Here is a 12,559-nt window from a genome sequence, read left to right on the forward strand (position 1 = left end):
CCCCTCTCCATCAGCACTGGGGTCACATTAGCTCAGTGAGAGAAACTGAGGGAGAAGAGAAACAAGGGAATACTAATCAGTACCAGTGTGAAAAAGTGTATTTGCTTTGGAAGAATAAATCACCTCTAACATTGGGTGTCCTACATGTGCAGATGTTGCTGCATTTTGTAACACTACTAGTTTAGTTTTTTACATTTTGCAATGGGTGCCTCAAGATTGTGCAGAATTTGAAAGAGTGCCTAGAGGTTGTGAAGAATTTTAAAGGGTGCCTTGACTGAAAAAAGGTTGAGAAACACTGATCTATACAAGGCAGACTTACCTGAAAAACTGTCATAATTGCTGCAGGGAAGGTATCAAAATTTGCAGAAGGCGTGCCATCATTAAAATTAAATCTGTAAAATATATATACTCAGTTTTCAAATTGCAGGAAATCTGTCTAGTTATATCTTGTGAAACAGATTTAGTCAGTATGCAAGCAATCAATTGGTAAAATAATAATAAAATTAACATAAAATCTTAGAGTCAGATGTAAGTGAATGTAAGGTGACCAGACCTTCAAACAGAATATACAGCCAAATCTGGACTGAAAAATTTCTAGTTTATAATTCTAACCTACTTGTGATCCAATTTATCTTGTGTGACAATTTCCTATTTCTATGTTTTTTTTTATTGATAGAATTTTGGCACAGCTTGCAGGAAGAACTAGTGATTTTGATACCGTGAAATACATTGCTTAATGTTTAATGTAGCAGGTTGGTCAGTTTCTGACCAACCTACTTTCTTCCCACCTGCTTGAGGTAGCAGAGCACCTTTGCTCAGTTTTTATTTTTGCTCACACCATACCAAGAAGACAGCATAAAGGTGGCGCAAACACCTAGCGCATTATCCAAGGTTTATTAAAAAGTAAAAAAAGACAAAAATATATACTCACAAACAAACATAGCGCATATATAAAGCCTATAAGGCCATAGAAATGGCCGCAAAGTTGGCAGAGTGTCTGACTGGTGGTGCGGTCGGCCTACTGACGCGTTTCGGAGACAAACACAGTGGTTTTCATCCCAAATGGTTTAAAAAGGAATAATATTCAGCTGCTGACCCTAATGCTGGCTGTACATGGCTTGAATTCCTGCTGAGTTGCCCCAAATTCAAGCTGTGGGTGGCGATGGGTGGCCCTTGATCTCTAAGTCAAAGAAAATTCTAAGCTGAACAGTGTCTGCAGCCAATCAGATACAGTCACTGTTCAATTATGTTGACAGTCACCGGAGCAGCAGCTGTCAGAATACAATATTTGGTATTGGAGATACTGTCATCAAGCTGTTAATCGCAGATGGGGAGTCTAGCGATTTCGTTCAGCCCGTGTGTATGGCTAGTTTAAGTGAGGGTTGATCTTCAAGTTCATCATCAAGTGCAGTACTTAAAGTGGTTGCAAACCCTCACATATACCCAGTGAAATGAATGGCTTCAGTTGATACACAGAGATTAAACAAATCCTCCTACAAATGTTGTACTTGTTTATCTGCAATCTTCTCTCCTCTACATCTGTTCAAAGTCCAGAATTTATAAGGCTTATCTAAGAGTTCAGAAAGCAGGAGGCAGAGAGCTGAAATTACACACTGCATAGCTCTGTGAGGAGAGCTGACTGGAGGGAAGAGACAACCCCCCCACACACACACACAGCTCACAGGAACACAGCTGAGGCTGTCAATCTGCTGAAGTTCCCTCCCTTGTCTCCTTTTTTCTCTTTGTACCAAGAAAACTTGTCAAAGTGACTCATGCAGATAGCAGAGGAATGAGGCAGCATACAGAAATGACAGTTATTGCTCTGGATATAGACAATTGTACAATATATTTCATTTACTCTAATATATAGGGATATGTTTTGTTCATATTTCATGTCTGAGGTTTACAACCACTTTAAGGAAACAGTTGTTTATCTACATTTAAAGTGACACCGTGGCTGAAAAAATGAACCCTAATGGCAACAATCTGTAAAAGAGGATGAATGATACTTACCCTTTCAGTGAGCAGCAACTCCATTGTCAGCAGATCTTGCAATTCTACAGCTGCCTGTGATATCTGGGCACTAATGGATGTGCCAGATGCCTGGGCCACCACTGCACTCTGTGGCTCCACCCACTGGGCACTATGTCACATATCTTTGAATTTGAAATTTAAATGATCAAATCCAAAGATTCGGAAATAAAACCAAGGAACTAGCTTTTTAGAGAGTTTAGCAATGTCAACATACATATTTCTCTCTTGACAGGTGCAGTCTAAGCCAATATCCATATAAGATGCAGTGAGAACAAGGGTTTATAGTGTAAAGCACCACTCTTCTAAACACTGGCTTCACCCATGATTTTTTTACATGTACTCAACATCAAATGAAAAAAGCTGATCAAGATAACATAATATGCCCTAATGAATACAGACTTGATTTTAACAATCTAGGTATTATCAGGTTTTATTCAGGCTTGCAACAATTTGTAGAATCCTATCGAAAGCTGAGAAAATTATACTTTTTTCTCGTGACTTGATAAGCTAGAAAATATCTTACTGGGAATGTATATTGTGCATCATTTTGTTTTCTGATCAAAAATGCAGTTGGCATATCCAAGCCAACCTAAGCGGTTGGTTTTATTTTCTAACTCTCAGGCTATGTACAATTAAGCTTATTGTTGTTCCGTTAATCACTTTTCCATCTATATTCATCATGGCTTTTCTTCCTCCAGAGTCTATAAGCTGTTACTTCTCATGTCTCCATAGATTAAGGCGCTTTATCATCCCCATAGTGGCGCTAAGCATTGTTTACTACATCATAACACTTGCTGAAAAGGAAGTGATCGATATTACAGTCATTTCAGTACATTTGAGCTTCTGTCAATCACCAGGATATGGGGAATGAGATAAGGTTCATGTGTTATGACTGATCTTGCTGTTGTGATACTTAATAGTGATACAATGTTAACTCTCTCCCTGGGCTAGGTAGTATGTGTTATTTTTTTCATTTAAGGAAAATGCTTTAGGGAATTTATTACATTTATTTTATCAGTTTCTGTACCAGCACTGTAATTTTTTTGTTACAGCCATTCAGAAACACACACATTCTAGAGTCAGTTTAAAGGATTGCGTAGACAGCATTTTATGAGTCCAACTGCAATGGGCTGTTCTACCCAGTGTAATGCAAAGTATCTCAAAAGGACACAGATGCTCTGTACTGTGTTCAGCCAAAGGAAGTTCAATGTGCCCCAGAATAGCCCAATGCAGACTGGGCACATGCTGCATCTTAAATCATGCCTCTAGGAAAAACCTTCTTTTTCAGTTTTGGGTAGTACGGGAACACCTGTTCCAGGTACAACTGTCTGATAGTTAATTTTCTTTCACATTAAAAGATTTCCTCTAACTTTCTGGGACACAAACAACAAAAAATAAATTGCTTTCTTTCTCTTCTAAAGCACATTATAAAGCTTATACACCCACCAGTGACTTTATTAAGTACACCTATTCAATTGCTTGGTAACACATATTGCTAATCCGCCAGTCACATGGCAGCAACTCAATGCATTTAGGCATCTAGATATGGTAAAGATGACTTGCTGAAGTTCAAACTGAGCATCAGAATGGAGAAGAAAAGGTGACTTTGAATATGGCATGGTTATTGGTGCCCCATGGGCTGGTCTAAGCATTTCTAAAACTGCTGATCTACTGGGATTTTCACACACAGCCATCTCTAGGGTTTACAGAGAATGGTTAGAAAAAGAGGAAATATGCAGTGACCGGTAGTTGTGTGGATGAAAATGCCTTGTCAGAGGTCAGAGGAGAATGGGCAGAGGATGGTTTGAGATGATAGAAAAGCAACAGTAACTCAAATAGCCATTCGTTACAACCAAGGTATGCAGAATACCATCTCTGAACACACAACACGTTGAACCTTAAAGAAGATGTGCTACAGCAGCAGAAGACCACACTGGGTGCCCCTTCTGTCAGCTAAGAACAGAGAATGGAGGCTACAATTCACACAGGCTCATCAAAATTGGACAGTAGAAGACTGGAAAAATATTGTCTGTTCTGATGAGTCTCAATTTCAGCTGCGACATTCAGATGATAGGTCAGAATTTGACGTAAACAACATGAAAGCATAGATCCTTCCTGTATGTATCAATGGTTCAAGCTGGTGGTGGTGTAATGGTTTGGGGATATTTTCTTGGCATTAGCAATGTGTACCTAATAAAGTGACCGGTGAGTGTATATTATGTCCAACTATATATATATATATATATATATATATATATATATATATATATATATATGAGCTTTTACAAAATATAAAATCTCTTTGGCAGGATACACATAACTGGCCACAGCTCTGAAAACACACATCTTTACAATACCAACGTGGGATTATTATGTGCTCTGGCAGAGAATTTCATGATGTCTGTAGACATATAGTAATAATGCAATGGTCCAGCAGTTATAAAATATATGAAAAAGTAAATACTGATGTACCTGCCACCATAAAGCTGCATTCCTAGTAGAGCAAACACAACAATAAAGAGAAAAAGAAGGAAGAGCAAACTGATGATTGACTTCATAGAGTTCATCAAGGATACGACTAGGTTTCTCAGTGAGGCCCAATATCTGAAAAACATAGAAAGTACGGACTGGTTACATAAACACAGACTGCAATAGTACATGATGACACTATACACATTATGGGTGAAAATGCATGTGACTTAGAAGTTATACAAAGGATGTTATCACTTGCTCTTACTTTGTTATTTTAAAGATTCTTAGAAGACGCAATGCTCTAAGGACACTAATTCCAAAAGATGTCCCTGGTCTAAATATGGCCCAAATGACTTCAAATATACTTCCAATTGTCACCTGAATAAGAAAAATTAGCTTATTAAATTCTCTGAAAACAAACAGTAAAAACTTGTACATACTTTTTTAACGGCCATAATACTGCATGTGAATAATCTGTCTCATAATCTTAGTGAAAATAATAAACTGAACCAAACTAACATTTGTCTGGATGCAATTTTTTTAAAAGATCAGTCCACCCAAAACTAAAATTTACATTTCTGGTACATGCTGTAGAGTTAAACAACCTGACAGTTTCCTAGTTCCTTAGTTGGTTTAATCTCTGTGCTTGAGTTCCTGGGTCTCAGCATCAGCTGTGGCCATTATGACAAGTTTCCAGCTTCTGTAGAGCTTTTATTTATTTTATATTATGAAAAACACAACAGCAAGTGCTAGATTATACAGAAGGTGGACGAAACACCCAAAACTCTGAGTAGGAGTAGTCAGGAATTATGGTAGCAGGAAGTTGCTGCTGAAGTAACCAAGACATACAGTATGAGAAGTTGAGGGCTGATTAAGGCCACCAAGCTCCCTTGTAACTTTATTAATACTTTTAGGTCAAGTGGATCTTTAATAAATACAGTGAAATTCAGTGCAAGAATATGATAAAACAAAGGCACTAAATGCATAAATTAATAAATTAATAAAGTGACAATAGTGGAAAATGCAAAAGTTAGGTGCATAAAATTAAGCGCTAACGTGAACAATATTCCATAAAGTGTCTCGGCATATGGTAGCGAGAAAGGTGATAATAAATATATATATACAGTTGTGTCAAAATAATAGCAGTCAGACATCACTAACCTGATCAATCACTGTTTTTGGTAGAAATAATATTTCTGCATGGCAAATACTTTACTAGCAGGTGTAGTAGAGTAATAGAAATCCAACAGACCCAACAGTCATGACATGCATGCTGCTGATTCTGTGTAATTGAATCACTAATTGAAATGGGCATGTTCAAAATAATAGAAGTGTGGAGTTCTATTAGTGAGGTCATTCATTCTTTGAAAAGCAGGTGGCAATTATTGCCCTTATTTAAGGAAGGAAGGCAGCAAATGTTATACATGCTGGTTACAGTGCATTTCTCTCTGAAATTCTGAGGAAAATGGGTCATTCCAGACATTGTTCAGAAGAACAGCGTACCTTGATTAAAAAGTTGATTGGAGAGGGGAAAACATATAAAGAAGTGCAGAAAATGATAGGCTGCTCAGCTAAAATGATCGCAAATGCTTTAAAATGGCAACCAAAAAATGAAAGACGTGGAAGAAAGCGAAAAACTACCATTCGAATGGATAGAAGAATAGCCAAAATGGCAAGGACTCAGCCAACAATCAGCTCCAGGAAGATCAAAGAAGGTCTAAAGTTACCTGTGAGTACTGTTACAATTAGAAGACGCCTATGTGAAGCCAAGCTATCTGCAAGAAGCCCCCGCAAAGTCCCACTGTTGAAAAAAAGACATGTGCTGAAGAGGTTACAATTTGCCAAAGAGCACATTGACTGGCCTAAAGAGAAATGGCGCAACATTTTGTGGACTAATGAGAGTAAGACTGTTCTTTTTGGGTCTAGTGGCCAGAGACAGTTTGTCAGACGACCCCCAAACACTGAATTCAAGCCACAGTACACTGTGAAGACGGAGAAGCATGGTTGCGCAAGCATCATGATATGGGGATGTTTCTCATACTACGGTGTTGGGCCTATTTATCGCATACCAGGGATCATGGATCAGTTTGAATACATCAGAATACTTGAAGAGGTCATGCTGCCTTATGCTGAAGAGGAAATGCCTTTGAAATGGGTGTTCCAACAAGACAACAACCCCAAACACACCAGTAAACGTGAACATCTTGGTTCCAGACCAACAAGATTGACGTTATGGAGTGACCAGCCCAATCCCTGGATCTTAATCCAATAGAAAACTTGTGGAGTGACATCAAAAATGCAGTTTCTGAGGAAAACCAAGAAATAGAGAAGAACTGTGGAATGTAGTCCAATCATCCTGGGCTGGAATACCTGTTCACAGGTGCCAGAAGTTGGTTGACTCCATGCAACACAGATGTACAGCAGTGCTCAGAAACAGTGCTTATACAACGAAATATTAATCAGTGATTCAAAGGAAAGCAAAATCTTCAAACATTTTTCAGTTTATATATGTTTGAGTTTGTAAAGAAGAATAAAAACACTGCTATTTTTTTGAACAGTCTAATATTTACTTTTCTTCAATTTTTTTAGAGGAACAACACAACTTTTATATATTTTTCTTCATGTTTTGATTTGAAATAGAATGTGTAGTGTTCCCAATGCATTTGTGTGTATGGAAATAAAAGCTATTAGAAGGATTTTGAGCTTTATTCACTTTTTTCAACACACTGCTATTATTTTGAACACAACTGTATATATATATATATATATATATATATATATATATATATATATATATTAAAGTGACAATGGTGAACAGTCCAACATAAAGATAATACTTCAAGAAAAAATAAAATTAAATAAATAAATAAAATTGTCCAAATATGCTCCATCATAAATCAGTGAAAGTGACTCCATGCTTAGGAATTGCTGTATGAATGCACTCACCAGAAGCGCATACTAAATGCGCATAATAATATATCCAACTCTTCCACAGGTAGAGAAAATGTCCGTCTGTATGGTCATAGTATGGAAACAGGAAAGGAACTCCACTGGCTTCTCACAGGATTACAGGGAAGACATCAAACACCACTACTGGCCTCTCACAGCATTACAGGGATAAATCAAATGGTCCCTCTTCCCCATATATAAAACCAGCCAAATGCTAGAGACCTAAAGTTGGGATCGACACTCCGGTTTTCCAGCAACATTAGACAGACAATATGATAATCTTTTCCCCCAGTAGAACTGACCAACTTCCCAGGGACTCCATCCTGCATCTAGCTTCCTTCCAGGCAGACAGAGGAAGCTGCAGGACTAAGTTCCAGGCCCAAGTACGCATCGGCCTTAGCAGGCAGCAGACCTAAAGAGCCAGCTTGGAAACACACACACCTCCCCAAGGAGCAGCCCAGGGAGGAAGAGCCTTGGCGAATGTCTGTTGAATGTTGCTGGAATACCGGTGTGTCGATCCCAACCTTAGGTCTCTAGCCTTTGGCTGGTTTTATTGGCTGGTGTTTATGGTTCTGTGGTGGAGATGAACCATTTGAGCTATCCCTGTAATGCTGTGAGAGGCCAGTGGTGGTGTTTGATGTCTTCCCTGTAATGCTGTGAGAAGCCAGTGGTTCCTTTCTGTTTCCATACTATGACCATACAGACAGAAGTTTTCCCTACCTGTGGAAAAGTTGGATATATTATTATGCGCATTTAATATGCGCTTCTGGTGAGCGCATTCATACAGCAATTTCTAAGCATGGAGCATGTTTGGACAATTGTAGTTGTTCTTTTTTTCATTTTCTCATATTGTTTTTTTTAAGTATTATATATATGCTGGACTGTTCACCATTGTCACTTTTATATATATATATATATTTTTTTTTTTATTATCACCTTTCTCGCTACCATATGGCGAGACACTTTATGGAATATTGTTCACGTTGGTGCTTAATTTTATGCGCCTCATTTATGCATTTTCCACTATTGTCACTTTATTCATTTATGCATTTAGTGCCTTTGTTTTATCATATTCTAGCACTGCATTTTACAGTATTTTATATTTGAGGATATAGGGGTTCATCCTTTCATGCCAGCTGCTTTGTGTTTTACCGTGCGCTTGCTTGTTTTGTTTTTTTAGGATCTTTCATAAATAACAACAAAACACGTAAAAATATTCCCACAACTTTACATTATTCATCTGAATTCAGTTTAATAATGTTTTGTATCTAATAGCTGAGGCATTGGCTTATAATGATATCTACTACTTGTGTGAGTTAATGTGGTTTCCTCCTAGTTCCTCTGTACTTTTTTCACTCTACAACACCATACATTATATTGGCAAAGTTTGTGGACACCTCAGTTTATCCCATTGGTGTTCAGTATGGTTATTGCCAGAACTCTGGGAAGGCCACTTAAGTTCCTTCACTCTAAGCTTGTCAAACCTTGTCTTTATAGACCTGGCTCTGTGCAAAAGGGGCACAGTCATGTTGGAACAGAAGAATGCCTTCCCAAAACTGTTACTATATGGTTGAAAGACCACAATTGTCTAAAGTCTCTTTAACTTTAACTGTAGCACCATCAGCATGGAAATGGTATTATAATCAATTGGCCTGAGGTCAATAAATGAAGAGTTTATTCATTGTCACATGATGCAAACCTCTGAAGATTGTTACCAATACTCTACACCTTATCTTTCTTCTGTCTAGCTAGTTAAAGTGTTACTAAACCCAGGACTCTGCATTCACTTTATCTGGTCTCCCACAGTACACAGAAAATGTAAATGCAATTATTTTAGTAAATATAAACTGCTTACTACCGTTTCTCATCAGCAGTTATAGCAGTCTTGTGACTTCTATCAGTGTTCAGCAGAGCACTGGTTAAAGCTTGTAGGAAGAGTTTTCATTCTGCTCTAGGAGGATGCAAAACCCCTGACCTCTGTCTGGACAGTGCCGATCGGCCCTGTGCTGATCACATGCACTCTCCCAAGAAAAAAAAACCTCTCTGGCAATACACACCAAACTGAGCATGTGGAGAGTGTCTCCACACAATATGTCTTATCAGGAGATAAGAGAGGGGCATAGGAAAAAGGGGAGGATCAGAGAAGTCAGGATCAAACAGCATTTTTACACAATGCAGAGGATTAACCACTTAGGTTCCATAGTGGGTATATCAAGCATGCTTTACTGAATATACAGACTGATTTTACTGTTGTGGGTTTAGTAACACTTTAAACCATTTGTTTAATTGCTGAATCATAATAAAATTATTTTTCTTTTCAAAGTTTTTTGTTTTGGATAGATTGAGAAGGTGTTAGAACTACTGTAAGGTTTTTATTGCTGCCTCTATCTCCTCTGGGGAGGTTCACTGTCTCTATTTGCCCTGGTGATTATTGTTGGAGGGCCACAGAGTGATGGGAAATCCAACCTTTTATAGTTATCAATGGAACAGGAATGGAGGGGAAATTCTAACTAGGACATCTGTCCCAGAGACAACTGGGAGAGGTCTTGACCCATTACCTATGCTATTTTTTTTTTTTAGATATACTTTAAAGAAACACAACATATAAAGCTATTATTGTAACATTTACCTAAAAGAAATTGTAGATATTATGTTATCTTTTTTTGCTTATTTGGATAATTGTATTTCTTATAAAGATTTTTTTTTTAAAACGTTTGGCTATGTGTATACCAGGGAATGTGACCAGCATCTCTGCTGAAAGATTGCTGATATACAATCAAGGTCACAATCTATTGTTTTCAATCAGCCTGATACAACCTGCCTATGTAATAGGCCTAAATGGCTTCTCCCTTGTACATCATCATACATCATTACAAACTATAAACAGAAAAATGTTTTTAAAGAATTAACACACATCCTAGATTATTTACAATAAGATGGTTGCATCCAATTTGCCTATAGCAAATTATATGATATCTAATTTTTAACATGCTAAACATATACATATTATCTATTTGTGCGTATGTCTATATCTTTCTTTCACTTTGTATCATCAGTAAGGCACTGAGGAATTCAGAAGACCATATCCTTTCTCACCCCACAGTCGAAACAGTTGAAGGAAGAGTGAAAGTAGAGTCTTGGACCCATGCCATACATTTTGAAAAACATCTCCACCAAAAATAACCCAAGAAACAAAAATTCTGCATAGTCTGAAAAACAGCAAAGAATATATGCATTTCATTAAACACAGCTAAAAAGCAGTAATTCAGCATCAATGCACATATGCAAGGTTAACTCTTATTACTATTCTTTTGGATCACTTTGCATATGACAGAGGCTGAGGTACTTTTACATAAGCAGACTCTTTGGAGCAATTGGTTTACATATGAAGGAACAGTGTTCCCATTTATACTCATAATACAAACTGCTCACTAAACAGATTAGGGTTAATTCCCTAAAGGAGTAGACAATGTTCACTTAGAAAATACAAAGAGGCTATGTTCACTTTTAATACCCAATCATGTTCCAAGCAAAGTAAAATAAAACAAACTAATTGGCTACCTTCAGTTTGACTAATCATTGACATTCAAGGCAAAGTAGAAAGAAAAAAACAAGATTGGATGTGTACACTTTGAATACCCAATCATGTTCAATGCAAACTAAAAAGAAAAAATAAGATAGCTATGTTCACTGCAAATGCCTAATTAAATTTAAAATAATATTAACCCCTTGCTGCCGGCGCCTCCCGGCCCTTTAAGGGTTTCAGAAGCTGGGAGGCAGGGCGGGGTTTAGGGTCATGTGACCACTGTGACATGACATCACGGTGGTCGCATGATCTGGAAAGGTCCCGATTGAAAGAGGAGATCAGGACCTTTCCGTGAGTACCGGACATGTGTGCTGGGAGAGCGCAGGGCACTCGCTCTCAGCACATATGTTTTTTTTAATAGAACGCAAATGTTCGGCCGCTCAGCGTCTAGGTCCTCAGGCTGGCGCCAAGAGGTTAAACCTTTGTTTTTCTGTTGTTTTTTTAATAACAAACATGTTATACCTACCTGCTCTGTGCAATGGTGTGCAATGATCCTCCTCTTCTAGGGTCCCCTGCTGGAGCTCCTGTCTCTCTCCCCCTTCCAAGTACCCCGCCTAGCAAGCCGCTTGCTAACGGGAGTACTTGTGAAGACTCACTCCCGAGCCTGCTGGCTCCATCCATTCACACAGTCAGCCCCCCACTCCCTTGTAATGGGATTTGATTGAAAGCAGGAGCCAATAGCTCCCACTGCTATAAATCTGCCCTGTGAGGAGCATGCAAAGAAAGACACTGGTCCTGTGCACAGTGCTGGATCAAGATCAGGCTCAGGTACGTATAAGGGGGGCTGGAGGAGGATCCTAGACACAGGAGGCTTTTTATCTTAATGCAGAGAATGTAGTAAGGTAAAAAACATGAAGGCTTTAGAACCACTTTAAGGCAAAGTAAAATGAAAAATGCAATATTGGTTATGTTCATTTTGAATTCATAATCCAATCATGTTTAAAGGATAAGTTTGCAAGTAAAAAAAATGTGCATTTATTATTTTTGGATGCAGGACCCTGTAAAGCATTGCAACAGCGATCAGCACATCATTGGTGCCATGCAGGTCTCCTGCAGACCTGTCATTATATCTGGTTGCCCATACAGGATGCATGGTCATACTGTTTTTACAAAGTGACAACTAGTACAAGGAACTTCTCCCCGTACTGCTGTCACATGGAGAGTGGGGATTGGGCAGCGAATGCAGCATTGGGAACATGTTACATGTTACACCCTAAAAACGGGTGGAACATGTAACATGTTCCCAATGGTGGACTTATCCTTTAATGCTAAATGAAAAAAAAAAAAGGATTGGCTATGTTCACTCTGAATAACCAGTCATATTCAAGGCAAAGTAAAAAGAAAAAGCAGGTATGGCTATGTTCACCCAATCATGTCCAAGGCAATGCAAGAGGACAACTGGATGATTGAAGAGGACTCAGATTTATCTTACACACAAGCTAAGTGAACAAATACTTAACAAACTGATCATTCTCTATTCAATTAGTAAATTAACACTATTGTCTTAATTCTGTTAGT

At 38.2% G+C, this 12,559-nt stretch overlaps 1 protein-coding gene across 8 annotated transcripts in view; it reads right to left on the reverse strand.

The window, feature by feature from the left end:
* The window catches only part of CACNA1E (calcium voltage-gated channel subunit alpha1 E), a 1,021,369-nt gene that overhangs the window by 123,492 nt on the left and 885,318 nt on the right, over window positions 1–12,559 (reverse strand). For all 8 annotated transcript variants that reach the window (XM_089671475.1, XM_089671472.1, XM_089671471.1 and 5 more), the window contains 4 exons: window positions 10,552–10,664; window positions 4,772–4,884; window positions 4,507–4,638; window positions 320–392 (listed from right to left, as the gene is read on the reverse strand). In XM_089671475.1, the coding sequence (XP_089527601.1) occupies window positions 320–392; window positions 4,507–4,638; window positions 4,772–4,884; window positions 10,552–10,664 (431 nt within the window). The remainder of the gene's footprint in view (window positions 1–319; window positions 393–4,506; window positions 4,639–4,771; window positions 4,885–10,551; window positions 10,665–12,559) is intronic.

This window comes from Staurois parvus, unplaced genomic scaffold (genome assembly GCF_062004578.1).
Source record: "Staurois parvus isolate SC_StPar_1 unplaced genomic scaffold, SC_StPar_1.0 ptg000106l, whole genome shotgun sequence".
In the NCBI taxonomy this organism is placed as follows: domain Eukaryota; kingdom Metazoa; phylum Chordata; class Amphibia; order Anura; family Ranidae; genus Staurois; species Staurois parvus.